At 36.4% G+C, this 20,614-nt stretch overlaps 1 protein-coding gene across 1 annotated transcript in view; it reads right to left on the bottom strand.

Annotated features, from left to right (window-relative positions):
* The window catches only part of RGS22 (regulator of G protein signaling 22), a 174,521-nt gene that overhangs the window by 67,092 nt on the left and 86,815 nt on the right, over window positions 1–20,614 (bottom strand). Inside the window, exons 12-14 of the mRNA XM_074316672.2 lie at window positions 17,367–17,481; window positions 15,792–15,914; window positions 14,916–15,017 (exon numbers count right to left, since the gene is read on the bottom strand). Coding sequence (XP_074172773.2) covers window positions 14,916–15,017; window positions 15,792–15,914; window positions 17,367–17,481 — 340 coding nt within the window. The remainder of the gene's footprint in view (window positions 1–14,915; window positions 15,018–15,791; window positions 15,915–17,366; window positions 17,482–20,614) is intronic.

Genomic DNA, 20,614 nt, shown 5'->3' with positions numbered 1-20,614 from the left:
TTCAATGAGAAAAGCATGATATGTTAATATTGGCTTTAACAAAAACCTGTCTCGGAGGGAAGCTAATCCATGCTGACAAAGCACATGAGACTGATACTGAAACCGGAGTATCAAGGGATTACTTTACATGAGAAAACCAACCATCAAACAGGCTGGATATTTATTTACATTAACTGGCTCATCATCTTGGAAAGCAAGCTTAAGTAGAGCAGGTGGCTTGGAGTCAGAATAAGGGAAGTTAACTATGGTCTCTGTGAATGTTCTCTCCATCAGGATCTATCAGGGTGACCAGATGCTCACAGGAGTAGACAGCTCAGTCTGGATAGCACTTCCAGTCAAGGTCTGCCTCTGCACACTTACCTCTCTGGAGTGCCACAGCAGATGAGTGCCTCTTCTTGACTGGAATATTGTTTCTTTAGATGTACTGGTAACCTCATTACAAGTCTTGCAGGCCTGTGAGGCTTTCTGTCTATAGCCAACTGTTCATATCTGTTCTGAATTATTACACATTGATTTCATAGTTTAAGCTTTGGAAAGCAAGCTTATTTTTAAGTTTCTTGGGTGAGGTGGGAGGGGATTGGGAGACTTCACTGCTGCTTCAGTGAAATTTTTTAGGAGCTCTTTATGAAGAGCAAACTTGGACTATAAACATAGTATGTCTGGAAAGACAGAATGTTGATCATTGTCGAAGGTGGGTGATGGTATTTGGGGACTCATTAAACTATTTTATTTTTTAAAAAAATTTTAAACGAAAACACCTGGCTGGCAGTCATATATAAATAATTAATGATTATCTAAAATTAGGTTTATAATATGTTGCTAAGAATATGAACATGCCAATGAGTTCATTCAGTCATTCACTAAATATTACAGCATCTTTTATATGCTAGCCCCAGTCCTGAACATACAAGGTAAACCACATAGACTGTCTTTATGAAATGTATAGTTCAGTGGGGGGAAACGTTAAGAGTGAAATTTGATGTTTAATGTTTATAAAGATATTTTAAGATATTAAAGTGAAAGATTAAACAAGGTGATAAACAGATAACTCCTTTTTCTAGAGACAATTAATAAGAAAGCAATAACTTAGAAGTTAAGAGTATAGAGTCTGGAATCAGAATACTTGGTTCTAATTTCAAGCTCACTAATTGCTAGACCCTTAGGAAAGTATTCAACTTCCCTAAGTCTTAATTTCCTAAACCAGAATATGGGGAGAATGCCAATATCTATCTGTTATGATTGTCAAGAATTAAATAAAATAATTCATGTAAAGTGATTACACAGAACTTAACAGATAGTAAACATAAATGTCAGGTATAATGATAACTATGGTTTAGAGAAGTTCAGGGCTTGACTTTTCTGCCAACAAGAGGATTAAAAGAGGGTCTGTGGAGATCCTATTTTGGTCCATAATCCTATAGTATTCAAAGTCATAAGGCTGAATGTGGGTAGTTGGTATCAACATCAGATGGGAAATGAATGAACAACTAACTGTAAGTCAGAAAGCTGGCTGCTATACATGTTCTTCCTGAATCCACTTCACTAGCAAGCACAACAAAACGGGATTTGCAAGACGAGAACCCTGCTAATTCTGTGCAGTGATTCACAGTGCTCAGGATTCCAAGCCTGACTGCTACTTGGGACACCATCTCTCTGGTAACAAAAACAAATGATTTAGCAAAGCCTGAATAATAATTGCCCAGTACTCATGAAACAACCTAATTAGGAACACACTGAAATTTATCATAAAGCTATAAAGTGGTACATGATTTTCCGTATTTAATCATCACCCCAATCTTACCCCTTGCCTATGCCCATTCAATTTTTTAGAAAACACAGCTTGATTCTTAACACTGTTGCTGTATAAAGAAATAATGAACTCTGTTAGTGCAGCTGAAAATATACCATCAGCCTAGAGAAGGAGCACTTAGCTAGACTTAGTTCACAGCCATTTAGTGAAAATGTCAGGACCACTCAGAAGTATCTGAGTCCTGTAAATGCCAAGGACAGGAGCTAAACAATTAAGGTAATAGGTGACAACAAGCAAATAAAAAAAACTAAGCTGATTATCAGAAAAATCTTCACCATTGCCCCTCTTATACCATAAAAAGTTTTTTTCCAAAGGAACTCAAGGTTTTGGTTACCTAAAATTAGCTCAGAATCTATTGGAAAACATTGTCAGGACGATGCAAATTTTATAGAGAAAGATCTACATGGCCTATTCTTTCTCAATCTTTCTAGGGTTCTCTGGAAAAGTGGGCAAAAGAAGAGCACATTGTGGAACTTCGATAGCACTTGAGTGGCAGCACCTATGTGTGATTTGGTCACCAAACTGTTCCTGGCGTGGATCAGAGCTCACTACATACTGGGGCTTGATAGACGTTTGTGGAAATATCAATAAAGTTTTCAGGCTAAGGAAAACGTATTTGTAATTGCTGGTCTAACTTCTATCTAGTTTATATTCATTTCCTGATTCTACAGTAATAGAAACAGGAGCAGGAAAAAAGGGGCCAAATCCATGGACATACCTGTAGAACCCTCAGGTAGTGAGAGCTATGCTGCACAACCTGATATGAACTTCACTTGGATTCTACTGTGTCTAAGATCATCTTTAGGAAGTTGCAATGATTTGGGGCCAGAGAGGATGAGAAGAGTAGCAATAAATAATTGCTGAATGAATACATTAATGAGTTATGCATTACTATCACAACTTCTGGCTTCCTAAAAACACCAACACATAGTATAGGTCTGATGACATGTATTGACGGAGCTTTGTATTTCCTTTTTCTCTCGAGAAATTTCGCAAACATAAGAGTAAATTGGGGGGACTGCCTGGTGGTTCAGGAGATTAGAGCTCCATGCTCCTAACTCTGAAGGCTGCCGGTTCAATTCCCACATGGGCCAGTGGGCTCTCAACCACAAGGTTGCCAGTTCAATTCCTCGAGTCCCACAAGGGATGGTGGGCAGCGCCCCCTGCAACTAAGATTGAACACGGCACCTTGAGCTGATCTGCCGCTAAGCTCCAGGATGGCTCAGTTGGTTGGAGTGCATCCTCTCAACCACAAGGTTGCAGGTTCAACTCCCGCAAGGGATAGCGGGCTGCGCCCCCTGCAACTAGCAACGGCAACTGGACCTGGAGCTGAGCTGAGCCCTCCACAGCTAAGATTGAAAGGACAACAACTTGACTTGGAAAAAAAAAAGTCCTGGAAGTACACACTGTTCCCCAATAAAGTCCTGTTCCCCTTCCCCAATAAAATCTTTAAAAAAAAGAAAAGAGTAAATTGGTGACAGCATTATAGACCTGGGCAGACAAGGGTAGTCACTTAGACTTACTTATTTGCCATGGGACTCATCAAATGATTTCTTTGTAGGAATGTATATAAATAGAAGCAACAAGTCTTTCACTAAAGCATTAGGCCAGAATATTTCCAAGCTGTCAAATTATTGGATGGAGATGCCAGGAGTGGAACTTCCAAATGTCAAGAGTTCATCTAGATATGGTTAAAGATACTGAAAAGATTTGAGATTTAAATCTAAAGTTGAATAACACAGGACAGTATAATTTTTTTTGTTTGAACAATTGTCACCCAAACAAGAAATTTATTTTGTATTGCTTCACAAGGCAGGAATGAGACCAAAAGATGAAAGCTTTTAGCTCAAAATTGAGGGAAAGAAAATGAAATAGTTCCATCCCTCCTACAGGCATTTAAAAAGAAGCTGGTGGTTATTTTAAAAAACAATACCCAATTGTTATCTGCTGGTAAAGGAAGAACTTATTTAATCTCTAGTTAACATGCTATTATTTGGCTTTATTTTAAACATAATTGAAGCACTTCAGTAATGATCTCTCTCCTCCACTAGAGACTGAGCTCCTTAAGCCAAGAACTTTGTCCTAATTGTCTTTGTATTCATAGAACATTACTTGGCACAAAGCAGGCTCTCAGTGAATGTTAATTAATAAGTGAGTAACAGAATAATGTAAAACATATCTTAAAAGGTTGTGATTCTATGAAGTACATTTTGACTTAACTTGTCTTTTGGAGCTTATAATAAGTTATAGTATTGGTTGAATGAATATTTGCTTAGGAGCTGCTGTTCTCCCATCCTATTTTCTTTAATTTCTTCAAATTTCTGTCATCCTTCCCCATTATCCAGGTAATTGGTAGAATCCTAAGTATTGACTCTGATAATAATAATGTCTACTTATTCTATAGAGTGCTCTACATTATACTAAAAAATATTTCCAGCATATAATGAGATACTACATTATCTTATGCAGTCCTTACCAAAGTCCTACGAGGGAGTTGTGAGTAGAAAAGCAAAGTCAGCAATGAAGTAGTATCTCAAGTCTGAGCTTAATTTTCTTCCTAGTATGAAGCCTTGACAAGGTTAACATTTCAGAGATCTAGGTGTGTTTTTTTAATTTATAGAAAATAAGATAAAATATCTTACATGCTCATAATGGGTATTAAATTAGAAAATATATCACTGCTTCTTGCAGAGACTTTGGCAGGCTAGGTTACTTGAAAACTTCCTCTATAAAATGTCTAGAAATATTGGATAAAGCATAACAGATATCCTTTAAAATGCATGGCTGAAATAAGGAAAATCGCCAAGAGCTAAAATGAAAACCAGGGTGATAAGCATGAGCTGGTGATGGGCCTACAATGGGGTAAACCAAGGGTGTAGATTATAAGAGCCCTGGTGTACAGGAGACATGGTCTTGGACCCTCATAAAGTGAAAAGTTACACTGAGACCCATACACACACAAAGGCCATTGGAGGGGTATACACAAAGTGAAATGTAGATTGGGAAAAAACTTGAAGGATTATACACAAAGTAAAATGTAGAGTGTTAAAACAAAATGTACAACTTTTTGAGTTCTCCTCCGGATTTTATCACAAATGGGACATCTATAACCCATCAAACGACTCTCTGCTCATCATGCAGAACAGCTAAGAGACTCGTGTAAGGATTACTTGAAGGTGGGCAAATTGGGCGAGCAGGGGAAGAGGGAAGGGAACGAAGTGGATACACGGCCTGCATCTGTGGCTGTGGGGACGTGGCCCCTATCTGCCGCGGTGGAAATGCAGCTGGCATACGCAGCTGCAGACTCAGGGGATCCCAGGACAGAACAGAGAACACAAAAGCCAGGAGGTGGGCTCTTTCCCTCCATCCCACAGTTGATCTCTCCTGCCAAGGGGGCAGCATATCCAGCATTTGAGGCAATAACATCAGCTGAGACCTCCAGCTGGGCCCTAGGTTGGACAAAAGACATAAACTCCATACCTGAGTCCCTTCCCCAACTCTTCCAACCCTACCCCCACCCTTCCAGAGACTTAAACTGGCCCCTGAACTGAGGAGTAGTGTCAAATTACAGAAGAGCCTTAGTGCTCAGGATCTGGGAAAACCCAGCTTGCAGCTCTGACTCAGGGAAGAGGCTGGGAAGAGTGTGATTTTTGCTGGGCTAGGAGAGAAGAGGCTCCTCCACCCCCAGCCACCACTTTTTCTGGCCTGCGGGAAGAGTGTGACACGGCTGGGCTGGGAGAGAGAAGATCCCTCCATCCCCACCCCCAACCTTTCTGGCCTGCCTAGGGCGGGGCAATTACAACTGCGGAGGCACTCCCAGGGATCAGCAGTAAGTGGCAGATGCAGCTCTGGGCTTTCAGTAGCTCAGAAATCTCCCGCCCGCTACACACACTCATACACGGAAGAAGTGCCCTAAGACTCAGGAGAACTGGACACAGGGCTGGTGGTGCTACTCTCAGTGCGCATATGTGCAGGCAAGAGCAGGAACTGCACTAACTTTGTAGAAACTACCATCCAGACAGCTCAGCCCCACTCATCTAAATCTGCAGTCCCAACGTCACTCTGGGCACCAGGTGACCAGCTCTGCCTGCACAATACACAGAGGACTCTTTGGTACAGCAGAGGACAACCTGGACATTACTTGGTGGGCTTAAGCCAAGACTGGCACTGCCTTTTTGTTTTGTTTTGTTTTGTTTTGTCTTTATATCTTTGATATCTTTGAGTGTATTGAGTGTGCGTTGTTGGTTGTTTTTACATGTGAATGTATTTGATTTTTTCTTTGTTGTTGTGCTTGGTGATTTGCTTTGTTCTGAAATTGCCCTACCAGGCCCAGCTTAAGAGGCACAAGATTCAACACACCCAGAGGCCAACTCCAGACCAAACCAGAGTACTACGGGGCTTGACCTACAAGTGACATACCCAGAGGCAATACTCTACAGGCACAAGAGCCCATAGAGGTCAAACCACATTTAAGTGGTCAACCCTCAGGCAGCAGAACACCCTGCGGTGGGCAGAGTCAAGTCTCACAACTAGTCAGCCTAGGAGTTAACCCCACCTGCTCACAAGCGAAAAGCAATTAAAGATCTTCTTTAACAGGACAATATACACAACACAAGAGTCAACTTTGGAGCAAACACAGAGGAGAAGAAGAAAGTAGTGCAAGTCAAATATAAAGGACTCATACTACATAAGATAACCCAGCAAGAAATAAGAACTCTAGGGTATCTACCTAATACATCGAAGCAAACACAGAGAGTCAGCCAGAATGGGGAAACAAAGAAACATGTCCCAAATAAAAGAACAGAAGAAACCTCCAGACGTGGAACCAAATGAAACAGAGGTAACCAACCTATCAGAGACAGAGTTCAGAAAATTGATGATAAGCATGTTTAAGAGGCTTAGAGACGACATAAGGAAGGATAGAGAAATCATACTGAACAACCAGTTAGAACTAAACACAATTACTGAAATAAAGAACTCACTTGAAGGAATTAACAGCAGGTTAGATGAAGCAGAGGATCGAATCAGCGACTTAGAAGACAAGTTAGCAGAGATGACCCAAACAGAACAACAGAAAGAAAAAAGAATAAAAAACAATGAAGATGGTTTAAGAGACCTCTGGGATAACATCAAGCGCAACAACATGCGCATCATAGGAATACCAGAAGGTGAAGAGAGGAAGCAAGGGATTGAGAACATATTTGAAGTAATAATGTCCGAAAACTTCGCTAACCTGCTGAAGGAAACCAACATACAAGCCCAGGAAGTGCAGAGAGTTCCAACCAGGATAAACCTAAACAGGTCCACACCAAGACACATTTTAGTTAAAATGGCAAAGGCTTTTAGGTTAAAGACAAAGGTTAAAGACAAAGAGAGAATCCTAAAAGCAGCAAGAGAAAGACAGAGGGTTACATACAAGGGAACTCCCATAAGACTATCAAACGACTTTTCTACAGAAACATTGAAGGCCAGGAGGGAGTGGCAGGAGATACTCAAAGTGATGGAAAACAAAGGCCTACAACCTAGATTGCTTTATCCAGCAAGGCTATCATTTAAAGTTGATGGAGAGATAAAGAGCTTCGCAGAAAAGAATAAACTAAAGGAATTTATTACCACCAAACCAGCATTGGAAGAAATACTAAAAGGACTTCTGTAAATAGAAGAAAGATGAAAACCATCTAACTACAAATTTGAAAAATGGCAATAACTATGTACCTATCAATAATCACTTTAAATGTAAACAGATTAAATGCTCCAATCAAGAGACATAGGGTGGCTGAGTGGATAAGAAAGCAAGACCCTTGTATATGCTGTATACAAGAGACTCACCTCAGATCAAAAGACACACACAGGCTGAAAGTGAAGGGTTGGAGTAAGATATTTCATGCAAATGGCAATGAGAAAAAAGCTGGAGTTGCAATACTTATATCTGACAAATAGACTTTAAAATGAAGAACATATTAAAAGACAAAGATGGGCACTATATAATAATAAAGGGATCGATCTGACAAGAGGATACAACCCTAGTAAACATCTATGCACCCAATATAGGAGCACCTAAATATGTAAAACCGATATTGACTGACATAAAGACAGAGATCAACAGTAACACTATCATAGGAGGGGACTTCAACACACCTCTGACAACAAAGGACAGGTCTTCCAGACAGAAAATCAATATGGAAACAACGGCCTTAAGTGACACATTGGACCACTTGGATTTAATCGGTATTTTCAGAGCATTTCACCCCAAAGCTGCAGAATACACTGCACAAGCGCACATGGAACATTTTCCAAGATAGGAAAATATGTTAGGCCATATGTTAGGCCACAAAATAAGTCTTTTATTTTATTTTATTTTATTTTATTTTATTAAATTTATTGGGGTGACAATTGTTAGTAAAATTACATCGATTTCAGGTGTACAATTCTGTATTACATCATCTATAAATCCCATTGTGTGTAAGATCTGAAACCATAAAATTCCTAGAAGAAAATATAGGAAGAAACTTCACAGACATTACCCGGAGTAAGATTTTTACTGATATATCCCCTGGGGCAAGGGAAGTAAGAGAAAAAAACAAACATGTGGGATTACATCAAACTACAAATTTTTCACAGCAAAGGAAACCATTAATAAAACAAAAAGGGATCCTACTGAATGGGAAAAGATATTTGCCAATGATATATCTGATAAGGGGTTAATATCACAAATTTATAAAAAACTCACTCAACTCAACTCCAAAAAAGCAACCCAATTAAAAAATAGGCAGAGTACATGAGAAGACATTTTTCTAAAAAGCACATACAGATGGCAAATAGACATATGAAAAAATGCTCAACCTCACTAACCATCAGAGATATGCAAATAAAAACCACAATGAGATACCACCTCACTCCAGTCAAAATGGCTATCATCAATAAATCAACAAAAAACAAATGCTGGCGCGGATGTGGAGAAAAGGGAATCCTTGTGCACTGTTGGTGGGATTGCAGATTGGTGCAGCCACTATGGGAAACAGTATGGAGGTATCTCAAAAATCTGAAAACGGAACTACCTTATGATACAGCAATTCCACTCCTAGGTATATATCCGTAGAAATCCAAAACTCTGATTCAAAAAGCTTTATGCACTCCTATGTTTATTGCAGCACTATACACAGTAGCCAAGACATGGAAACAACCAAAATGCCCATCGGTAGATGACTGGATTAAGAAACTCTAGTACATTTATACAATGGAGTATTACGCAGCCATAAAGAAGAAAGAAATGTTACCATTTGCAACAACACGGATGGACCTAGAGAACATTATGTTAAGTGAAATAAGTCAGACAGAGAAAGACGAATACCATATTATCTCACTTATATGTGGAATCTAAAGAAAAGAATAAGTGAATGAACTGATCAGAAACAGTTTTGGAGACATAGAGGAAAAACTGAGGGTTGCTAGATGGGAGGAGGGGTGGGGATACGGGGGAAGGTGAGGGGATTAGAAAACAGTCAGTAACCACAAGATGGCCACAGGGTTTTGAAAATTAATTTGGGGAATGTAATCAATAATGTTGTAAAGATTTTGTAGGGTATCCAATGGACACTTGTGTCATTAGGGAGACCACCTCAGGGATGATGTGGATGCCTGATCACTGCATTGTACACCTGAAGCTGAAGCTGAACAATAATGAATATCAACTACATGTTTATATGTGTGTGTGTGTGTGTGTGTGTGTGTGTGTGTGTGTGTGTGTGTATACTTACAAGAAGCAGAGTAGAGCGTTAGGAATAGAGACAGTGGAAATGTAATGGCTCTGTGTGATGTCAGAGGGATAGTGGATGGGGGATGGGGGTTCACACAGTGTGAGGGATATAAATGATAAACGTCTAAGTATTACTTTGTCTTGTGCACCTGAAACTAATTTTTAAAATGTACATATACACACCTACCAAACCTAGGAAATAAAAAGGAAGCTTGCTTATCTTGGCCTGGACTCTATGTAAAAGAAAAAAAAAAAAATCTCCTGAGAATTAATTATTGTAGTTTATCCATTTTGGGGGTTTGGTTTTCAAGATTATATTTGGCAACTGAGGAAACTCCAAGATAAGAAATTAGCATTTATAACGTGCACAGCAGAAGCACCAGAGATTTAAAAGCAAAAACAAAAAAACAAAACCCTCACTAAAGAGCTCAAAATTCAAAATTATAAAACACACAAGAAAAGAATGCACTATATCAGCAGAAATACTAAATAGCAGAATTAGTTTTCCTAAGAACTACAAATCATAGAATTATTGGATACTGTAGCAGCCAGACTCTAGGGTAGCTCCCATGAACACAATGTCTTCTAATAGTCATGCCCTTTCATACTCCTCTCCCCTAAGAGCGGGCATAACGTATGGCTTGTTTCTAACCAATAGAATACAGCAATAGTGATGAGATTTATGTGACTGTGTGTATGTAGTTATTAATAGATTACATAAGATGGAATGCCTACTTTACTAAGAAACTCTCCCTTGATGGTTTTGGAGAAGCAAGTTGCCATGTTGTGAGCTGCCAACATGGAGAGGGCCATATGGCACAGAGCTGAAGTGGCCTGTAGCTAACAGCCAGCAAAAAAATGAGTCCAATGGTCTGTAAGGAACTGAATGCTGCTAACAACCACATGATCATTGAAGTAGGTCCTTCCCCAGTTGAGCCCCACATGAGAAACCAGCCCTAGCCAACACCTTGATTTACAGCCTTGCAGAAGACCCAGCAAAGCTGTGACCAGACTCATAAACCATATAAACTGTTAGATAATAAAAGTGTGTTGTTTTAAGCCACAAAGATATGCAGGAACAGATAACTAACACATCTACACACTATATGTTTTAAATGCTTAAAGACATAAAAGAATAAATAAACATGAAAACATAAAACATAAAAAAACACCAGGAATATTTGAAAAACACAAGTAGAATGTCTAATTTTAAAAAATCATCATAATTCTTAAAATTATTTAACTCAATGGATGGGTTAAATAGCAAATTGATAAGGGGGAGGAGGTGGTAGATGAAGGTAAAGGAGATCAAATACATGGTGATGGAAGGAGAACTGACTCTGGGTGGTGAACACACAATGTGATTTATAGATGATGTATTACAGAATTGTACAGCTGAAATCTATGTAACTTTACTAACAATTTTCACCCCAATAAACTTTAATTTAAAAAAAATAGCAAATTGAAATTTGCTGAGGAAATAATATATGAATGAACTGGAAAACAGATAAAAGGAAGTTGACCTATTTCAATTTATAACATACAACACGGATATAAAAGATGGAAAAACTTGAGAGATTAAAAGAAATATAGAATAGATTGAAAAATACCAACATTGATCAGATAAGGAAACCAGAATGACGGAATACAGAAAAGAGAAGTAGAAAGTCTGAAAGAAATAATGACTGAGGATTTTCTAAAATTGATGAAAAACATGGTTCCTCAGATTTCTAGAAGCAACTTAGACCCAAGAAAGATAATTGTTGTAAACATATTGAAGTGAAATATAGAACATCAAAGTTAAAGAGAAGGTGATAAAAGCAAACAATGAGAAAAAGCATCCACTCTCAAAGGAGCAATAATAACAATAGAAACCAGGGGACATTAGAATAATACCTGTGAAAAGAAATTATCAACCTAGAATTCTATATTCAGCTAAATGAGCAATGAGAGAATAAAATAGATATTTTCACAAACAAAACCTGAGAGATTTTTACCAATAGTAAATCCTAATGAAAAACCTACTAAAAGATATTCTTGAAAAATTAAATCCAAAGGAAGGAATGTGATACAAAAAGCAATGGTAAGCAAGAAATTTGTGTGTGACTAAATCTACACCAGCATCGACATTATAAAAATAATAATAATAATGACTACGTGACAGGTATAAAACAAGATTTAAAATGCCATACAAAATAACATGTAAAATGGACAAGGTGTGGTAAAATTAGTGTTCTAAAATCTTGATTTGCTTGAGAGGAGGATAATGATAATGATAATGATTAATTGTACACTTTAATTTCAGGATGCATTTTTAAATTATAAGGGTGAAAACAGAAATAGAATATGTAATTTTCGAACCAGTGGAAGGAAATAAAATGTAAAACATTATTACTACCCACATTTACAAAACATAAAACTGAGGCTTATTAAACTCACTGACTTGACCAAGTTTACTCAGTTAATAACTAACATAATGTAACTTAAATTCATGTCTTTCAACTCCAAATTTTATGACTTTTTTTTTCTACGTCATATAGTCTCTGATCTAGGTGATACATTAAAATAACAATGTGTTACCCTGATATTCAATTCAATGAAGCAAAAATCTCACACTGCTATAATATCTTTGTATTAAATAGGATTTTGTGGTAAAAGTGCTGTGGATTTACCTAGAAGCAATTTTCTTATTCCTTATTTCATTCTTACCTACTTTCTCACTCATTAATTCCTATATTCTCTACACTTTTTTCTCCCAGGCTTTCATTTTTACTGTTTTTTTCTCTCTTTCTCCTTCCTATTTATTTATTTTTTATTTTTGTACACGTTTGTATGTGTGTATACATACGTGTAAACATATATAATATTTATGCATCACACATGTTTATAAATTTTTAAAAATCTCAGTGTATATGCTGTGGAAAGTGGTAAAATGCATAGTTTTAATTGGGCTACAGTTTGTTTGAAAGATTTCTTTCTACAGTTTGCTTGAAAAGAGAGTGGTACACAGATCTGCTTCATTCTATTACAGTGCTCTGTCACTGAATCACGTATGTAATGTCAAAAAAGCAGCAGGACTACCTATGATGAAATCTAGGTTCCAAATCTTAGCAGCAATAGATGGACCCCTGGCAAGTTGCTGCTAGAGTCAAAGACCGTTATCTCTGCACTATGGTGGTGATTCCCTTTCTCCTTGCCAAAACCATTTCAGTTGGTTTCTAACTGAAAGTCACGCAGTAAAATCTTCAGGATGTGCCCAGGACTGTAGTTCAAACTCCTAGACCACAGTCATTTCCACTGACCCTCACCCCCATCTAGTTTGCCTGCAGATATTTCTGCAATACTTCTTGAGGTAATAAAACTTCAAGGTATGTAATCTGCCTACTGGAATACAGAAAAGCATGTAAGCCTTTTGGAATCAACTCTTGTCTCCTATTATATAGCTTGTCAGATGTATTAAAATAATATAAAATCAAGTTCATAACAACTTTAAAACATTGGCAGCTGATTATATTCTGCCACTGGCATAATCAATCCAAACATCTATATTGTAAATGTACCCTTGAAGGAAGCCATATAGGGTTTCTATTATAAAGAAATGAGTGGTATTTCATACTGTAAAATAAATCTATAGGATTATGGTATTAGAGGCAATTTTTATATCAGGAGGCACAGAAACCTTTAATAATTAAAACTGAAACTAATTTAGAAAATTGTTCCATTAACCAAAAAAATGCAATAAAGTAACCTTAGATATAAAAGGCAAACAAGTAAAAAAGAAAAAAAAATCACATGATTTGCTCAGTTTATTTCCCCCTATTCACCTAAAAGCAAATTGTTCCATTGCTCCCCTCCACCCACCCTGCTTTGACTCGCCGAAAGATAACCTAGGAAAGAATAAAAAGCTAATGGCCTTAATCCCAAAACAGAATAATTCACTCAAAATGACCAGAATTTGAACATATTCTGCTTCACAATCATTTATAGCTGGTTGAATAATACCATTACTAAGAATTAATAAGTCTACCAAGCTCAAACACAATTTCTGCTTTTACAAGTACATGGAAATATGGTGATTACAACAACAACAAAAAACCCACTTAATTGAGCAGCTGAAGATTTTTGGAGGAGTACGCTTTGTAGTAGTGAAAACATAATAAAAATAACAGATGGTACTTCTGCAGACAGGGGCAATAGGTTAGGAGGAGAGGGATAAATAGAGAATTATACGTAAAGGATTAACAAGCAGAAGAGCCAACTGTGTGGTCTCAGAAAATGGTGCTGGCAGATTAGAGATATAATTGCATGAGTTCATGGAACCAGATCTAGGTCATGCAGGAGCTGAAGTCCTTATTCTCACGGTAAAAAGTACAAAGCTCTGTCAACTGATTTACAAAGCATAGTTATTAATGCCAGAGTCAGAGTAGTGGAAGTAAGAACAAACATCCAGCAATACTCTCTGATGTCCTGAATAAGATTATAGCAAGGTAATAAATAATATGACAAGGCTAAACTCCTCAGCATTGTTCAGGGAGAGGTCCTCTGGAATGGAGTTATTTCAGATTTTAAGAACCACTTAAGTGGTCAACAGAGAAGTGATTAGCAGTTTTCTGGGCTTGATGACCTCTCTCCATAAAAGAGCAGAACAGCCTAAGAATGAAAAACTGAAAAGATAAGTCAGCTTGAATCATAATTCTATTCCGTTTCCTTCTCCAACAAAAAGCTGGCCACCCTCTCAGTCCTCCTCTATTTTTCTTCTTCCTCCTCTATTTTGCTTCAGGGAGGTCTTGAGATAGTCTTTTCTCCACCTCTGAGTATCTGTCTTCTATCATGCGTAGCACAGAAGCCCAGGCGACAGCACAGGGCCTACACCACACAGACTCAGTCAACATTCTGTCCCGCCCTTGAGACAGGTCAACAGCTTAAATATATCTAACAGTTGTTTCTGCAGGAAGCTCAGAGAACAGCTTTGGTAAGTGCCTCTCCCCCCAATCACTTCAATCATTTATTACAAGTCCTCTCTCAGGGTTATCTTTTAAATCATTCACAACCAAACCAAAAAGGAATAAATTGGGGGGAAAAAAAGAGGGGATGTCTTTTATTGGAACAACAAGTAATTGGCAGCAAAGAGAAAATAAAGCGAACTAAATAAAATAGGTAAAACCAAGAACCCACAAATCAGATTATAACACAATATTCTGTATTTAAATAAAGTAATCCCATGGCAACAATTTAACTGTTGCCTTTTGGCCTGCACTCCCAGGTTTCTCTTGTTTGGGGCTGGACACAGCTTTTCATTTCTCTGTGTACTCAGAGCTTCACAGCGATACAGCATTATTTACTACTTACTTGGGCTTGCTTGCATACTTTAAAAGGGTGAAGTGTTTCTTGGTAGAAAAGCTGATGATAAGCCTGTAGGTCAAACCAAAAGTACACACAGTTCCTCCACAACTGCAGATGGGAAAAGTACATAAATTATTACCACCCAATTATTAAAGCTCTACAAAGCTCTAATTTCAAATATAAGTCATTGTTTAGCTCTTTGGTGTTACCATAAATCAGGTTCAATTTAAGATGTTTTTATTTTCTATCACAAACTGGCAACATACAAAATATTTATTGGTATTGTCACTAGAACAATATATATTTGCAGGTATGTTTCTCACATAATTGTTCATTAAAATAAGTGTTCTAGTTAAGAATTAATGTAATTACATATTTCTGGCATGAAAAGTATTTTGATATATATGGGCAAATCATACCAAACACTACTCTTCATTTGAACCAGAGAAATACTTTTCATTTTAGCAAAATGAAGACTGTGATTTTTAAAAAAAACCTGTAAATAAGTTTGCTACTACCCATTATAATTTGTAATTGTTACAATTATTAAAAATAAAAATGAAACGATTGATAAAATCAACTCTGAATTGAATATATATTACATTGAAACAAGTTATATGAAAATAAACTACTGTCAATAGTACAAGTCAATCCTTGTTTACCTGTATTTTACTTTTCTTTTTAATTTTAGCATGATAGTGAACCAAAGAAAATGATAATTAAGATGTTTAAACTTTTACTAAATATTTACTATGAAATTTCTTACCAGCGATGGGAATTTTAACATCAAATATAATTATTTGAGCATTGAATTATTTCAATCACTTGTATTTTAAAATGAAGTAAAGGTACAAAATTAGATTTTAAATTATTATTTTCTACCTTGTTCCCTGAATGCTCACAGAATTTAGTAAAGAAGAATCCAGCTCTATTTTCTACATACAAAGATTGCAACAAATTTTCCATGTCAAATCCTCCCAAGGCACCATCCGCCATGGTTTTAACCTAGATATCAAAAGAGAGGTCCATTATCCACCGAGAAACACTGTAATTTTTTATGGCATTATTCAACAGGGTTTCATAAATTCTGACAGGCTGTCATTTCCCGACTGGACTATTTTATTTTTGTACCAATGTTCAATGTACAAAATGTACAATGAAGTATGTTTGCATCTGACTGTCACGTAAGGTTCATTTTTAGAGCCAACTATAGCAGCAGAGTTCATTCTATTATAAACCAATCTGATTTCATACTTAATGTTAAAATGACTTCCCAACCTCAACTATTTTCTTGTTTCAGGCACAGTGACACCATTTTAGGAGTCTTCCAGTCTCTGTTGGTGGCCTCTTTCCTACATATTTACTGTTATTTTAGCCTTGAGGTGCTGCTATAATATTTACAAGAGAGTTATAAAAAGAACTATCTTCAAGGCCTCTCAATGCTGCTCATTAACGGTCTTTGCAGCAGAGTTGGGGGTGGTGGGGTGTCCCTCTTGGACAGTCTTAGCGCATACAGGTCATGGCCTTTAGAGTGTAAATGACAATATAAGTTCTCATAAAACTTTGCTATTTATGGGCTTCTCTGCCAGCAATGCTGGCAATCCTAACACCATCCTTGAAACACAGAAAGCTGGTTATTTCTCCAAGAGCAAGAGTAACTCTAGAATACAGAAAGGCATCTACTATTCACATGAACTCTTTGCTATTTGTTGTGTGGAACTCAAACTTCTTTGTAATCTTAAGATAACTGTGACATGAATAATTTAGGGTTTAATTAAGTAAGGTTATTGCTCTCCCTGTTATCGTGTCTCTCTGCCTTTCTCTTTATCCCTTTACTAAACAAATTCTGAAGTGAGAATTTAATGTTTTTATGATTCCAAAACTAAAATATCATTATTTTGGTAGGAAAAAAAATCCTAATTAGAAGAAAAGGAAAACTGTTTGCTTAGAATTAAGTTATAGTCATACAAATATCGAAGTGTTTAGACTATATCAGAACTACCAAGGTTATTACCTGAAGTGTAACCCTTAGGGAATGTGAAATTCTCATCTAGAACTGGTGTACTAAATCCACATTGTCAAGATAGCCACACTATGGAAACACTCTGCTTTACAAAAATTCTAAGCTTCTAAAATATAATATCAAATATTATTTTTTATCAAGTGTTAAAAACTTAATAAAAATTCTAGAGGGTCTTATTTTATGTCTGAAGTGTCCTCATACCAAAACCAGAACACAGCTGTTTTTAAAAACAGTATCAATGGAATATATAGCAACATGGTACTATAAAAGGAAACACAGAGGAAATTTTTGTGTAAAATAATTTTGCAAGGAAAAAAATAAAATGTGTTGTTTAGAAAAAAAAATTAGGGTAAATCAATAAAAGTTCTCTAAAAATCAAAGGACATTGATCAGTTAAATGAGGAATCAGATTAATCAGTCCTCAAAATACTTACCAAAGGTTCTTCTGTATAAGTATATCTTCTATCCAGCTGTGGCTTCAGACATTCAGAAATGTCAGTAAAAGATGTTAAACGAATAACTTTGCTGCTGTCAGACATGTACCTTGACCTAAATTATAGGGATGAGAACTAATTGATCAACAAACAAATTTTGAGCACTTTTGGTATACATGGCTCAAAATCTCAGGAGTGATCCCTAGCATTGTAAGAGAATCAGAAAAAAAAAAAAAAAAAAAAAAGCATCAGCTATAGGCCTCAAGAAGTAGTTGAGAGAATGAAGTATAGTCATACAGAAAGACAATTCTCAACAAAATACCTCCTGGTTGAATGAATTTGAGAATATATTATAGATGCTAGATGATGGGGATGCATAATAAATATTATGGGAGTTTAAGAATAAGAAATCCCTTCAAACTATTCTAGTAATTAAAGAAATGAGATTTTTTTCCCCCTGAAAAATGGTTAGGAGATATAGTGTGAGTGTGAGTGTGTGTGTGTGTGTGTGTGTGTGTGTGTGTGTGTGTGTGTGGTGTGTTTATAGGGGTTCTTTACATGGGGAGAATAATGACCAATATATGAAGGTAGGCTTAGGGCAAGAGGATACTAACAGCTAAGTGAACACCATATACTACATACCAAACATTATGCTGAATATAATTCATATTATATTTAATTCTCAGAAAACAGACTTATATGTGGTAGTTTGAGGTGAAATAATAGAAGACTTTGAAGTTAGACTAATGACTGGACATTACCTTTATATATATTTATTTTAATTAAAGTTAATTGGGGTGACTATTGTTAGCAAAGTTACATAGGTTTCAGGTATACAGTTCTGTAATACAGCATCTATATATCACATTGTGTGTTAAACACCCAGAGTCAGTTCTCCTTCCATCACCATATATTTTATCCCTTTCATATTTTCTTATCCAGCTCCCTCACCCACACCCACTGCAATTATTCTAAACCTTAATTTCCAGCTTCATAAAACATACCTGTTCCACCTCACCAAATCTATCTCCATTCCATTCTACGAGCAAATTACTTTGCAGGTTCTTCTCAAACAAAATGTATGTACAGCATGCTTCAGTTTCTCAGATAAAATATAGGTAAAGCATGCTTCAGTTTTTGCTACAATTACTACTTCTCCATGTAGCAGATACTATTGATTGATTAGTTAACTCAACACCCATTCCCAGTGACATGCTTCTATAACCAGCACCACAGAGAGCCTGAAAAGCTAAATATTCACTTTCAAGACTCCTTTGCACAGAGGGGTAGTCATGTAGCATAGTTGGGACTAATAATATATAAAGTGAAATTTGCTGGGGAGCTTCTTAGAAAGATTGCTTTCCTGATCAAAGGTAGAGTACTAATGGAAATTGCCCTTCATCCTTTATGATTTGAAAGCCTGATGTCAAGAACTGTAACACCATTGACTATGAAGGAATTGCCAAGAGCATTACAAAGGTTCAGGCCTTAATACTTCTGATCCAGTGAATCATTACTGGCAGTTGCCTACCTTCAGATTTCTTGTTCTGTGAGAAAAAAATAAGCCCAATATGTGTAAGCAATTGCCATTCAAGTTTTCTGTCATTTGCAATTGAAAACATTCTTAAATTATGTATCAAAAAATATATTCCTCTACACCCATCCTGATTTCCTTCCGCCTTGTTTCAGAAAGAAGTGTCATATCCCGTGTCCAAGGTTAATGTCATTGCCTTGGTTCTTGAATCCTTCCCTGTATTCTCTTTAGAAAATACAGAGATTCTTCTTTCTCATGTATCTTCAACTTCTCCTTTTCTACTAGATCCTATTCTAAGCATATCAACAAGCTCAAGTCTCCTCTGCCTTAAAAATACCCTTCCCTAAAGCAGAAAATCATCAAATCACAAAGGTAGAGAGCAAGACAAGAAGGAAGGAACAAAGGAATTACAAAACAGTAAGAAAAAATTTAATAAAATAGCAATAAGTCCATAGCTATCAACAGTTACTTTAAGTGTAAATGGATGGAATTCTCTAATCAAAAGACATGGGCTAGATAAATGAATGGAAAAAAAAAAAACAAGACCCATCTATATGCAGCCTACAAGAGACTCACTTCAGATGTAAGAACATACATAGACTGTGAAAAACATATTACATACAAATGGAAACCAAAAGAAACCTGGGGGAGTTATACTTGTATCAAATAATGTAGGTTTTAAGACAAAGACTGTAATAAGAGACAAAGAAGGTCATTGCTTAATGATAGAGGGGTCAATCGAACAAGAGGATATAACATTTGTAATATTTATGCACCTGATATAGAAGCATCTAAATATATAAAGTAAATATTAACATATCTAAAGGGAGAAATAGAAAACAATACAATAATAGTAAGGAACTTTCATATCCCATTTTTATCAATAAATAGATCATCCAGACAGAAAATCAGTAAGGAAATAGAGGCCTTAAATGACATGTTGGAGCAGATAGATTTAATAGACATTTACAGAACATTCTTTCAAAAGCAACAGAATATACATTCTTCTCTAGTCTACATGGCACATTTTCTAGGATAGCTCATATGTTAGGTCACAAAGCAAGTCTTAATATATTTTAAAAGATTTTAATTAGACCAACCATCTTGTCTAACCACAACAGTATGAAACTAGAAGTCAATTAAAAGAAAACTGGAAAATTCACAAATATGTGGAGATCAAACAACATGCTACTGAACCACCAATGGGTCAAAGAAGAAATCAAAATAGAATTCAAAAAAGTATTTTCAGAGAAATAAAAATGGTAATGCAACATACCAAAATGTATGGGATGCAGCAAAAGCAGTTCTAAGAGGGAAGTTCACAGTGATAAATGCCTACTTCAAGAAATAAACAAACAAAAAATCTCAAATAAGCAACCTAACTTACACCTCAGGAAACTAGAAAAATAAAAACAAATCCCAAAATTAGTAGTAGGAGATTAATAACAAAGGGCAGAGCACAAATACATGAAATAGAGACTAAAAAGACAATAGAAAATATCAATGAAATTAAAAGCTGGTTTTTGGAAAAATAAACAAAGTGCACAAACCTTTATCTAAATCAACAAGGAAAAAAGAGAGAGGACTCAAATAAAATCAGAAATGAAAGGGAAGATACAACTGATACCACAGAAATACAAAGGATCATAAGAGATTACTATGAACAATTATACACAAATTGATAAATTCCTAGACATACAGTCTACCAAGACTA

This window comes from Rhinolophus sinicus, chromosome 6 (genome assembly GCF_057876585.1).
Source record: "Rhinolophus sinicus isolate RSI-liver-muscle chromosome 6, RSI-T2T, whole genome shotgun sequence".
NCBI classification, from domain to species: Eukaryota; Metazoa; Chordata; class Mammalia; order Chiroptera; family Rhinolophidae; genus Rhinolophus; species Rhinolophus sinicus.
Note: the sequence above shows the minus strand (reverse complement) of the source record. Positions and strands in the feature narration are given on the sequence as shown.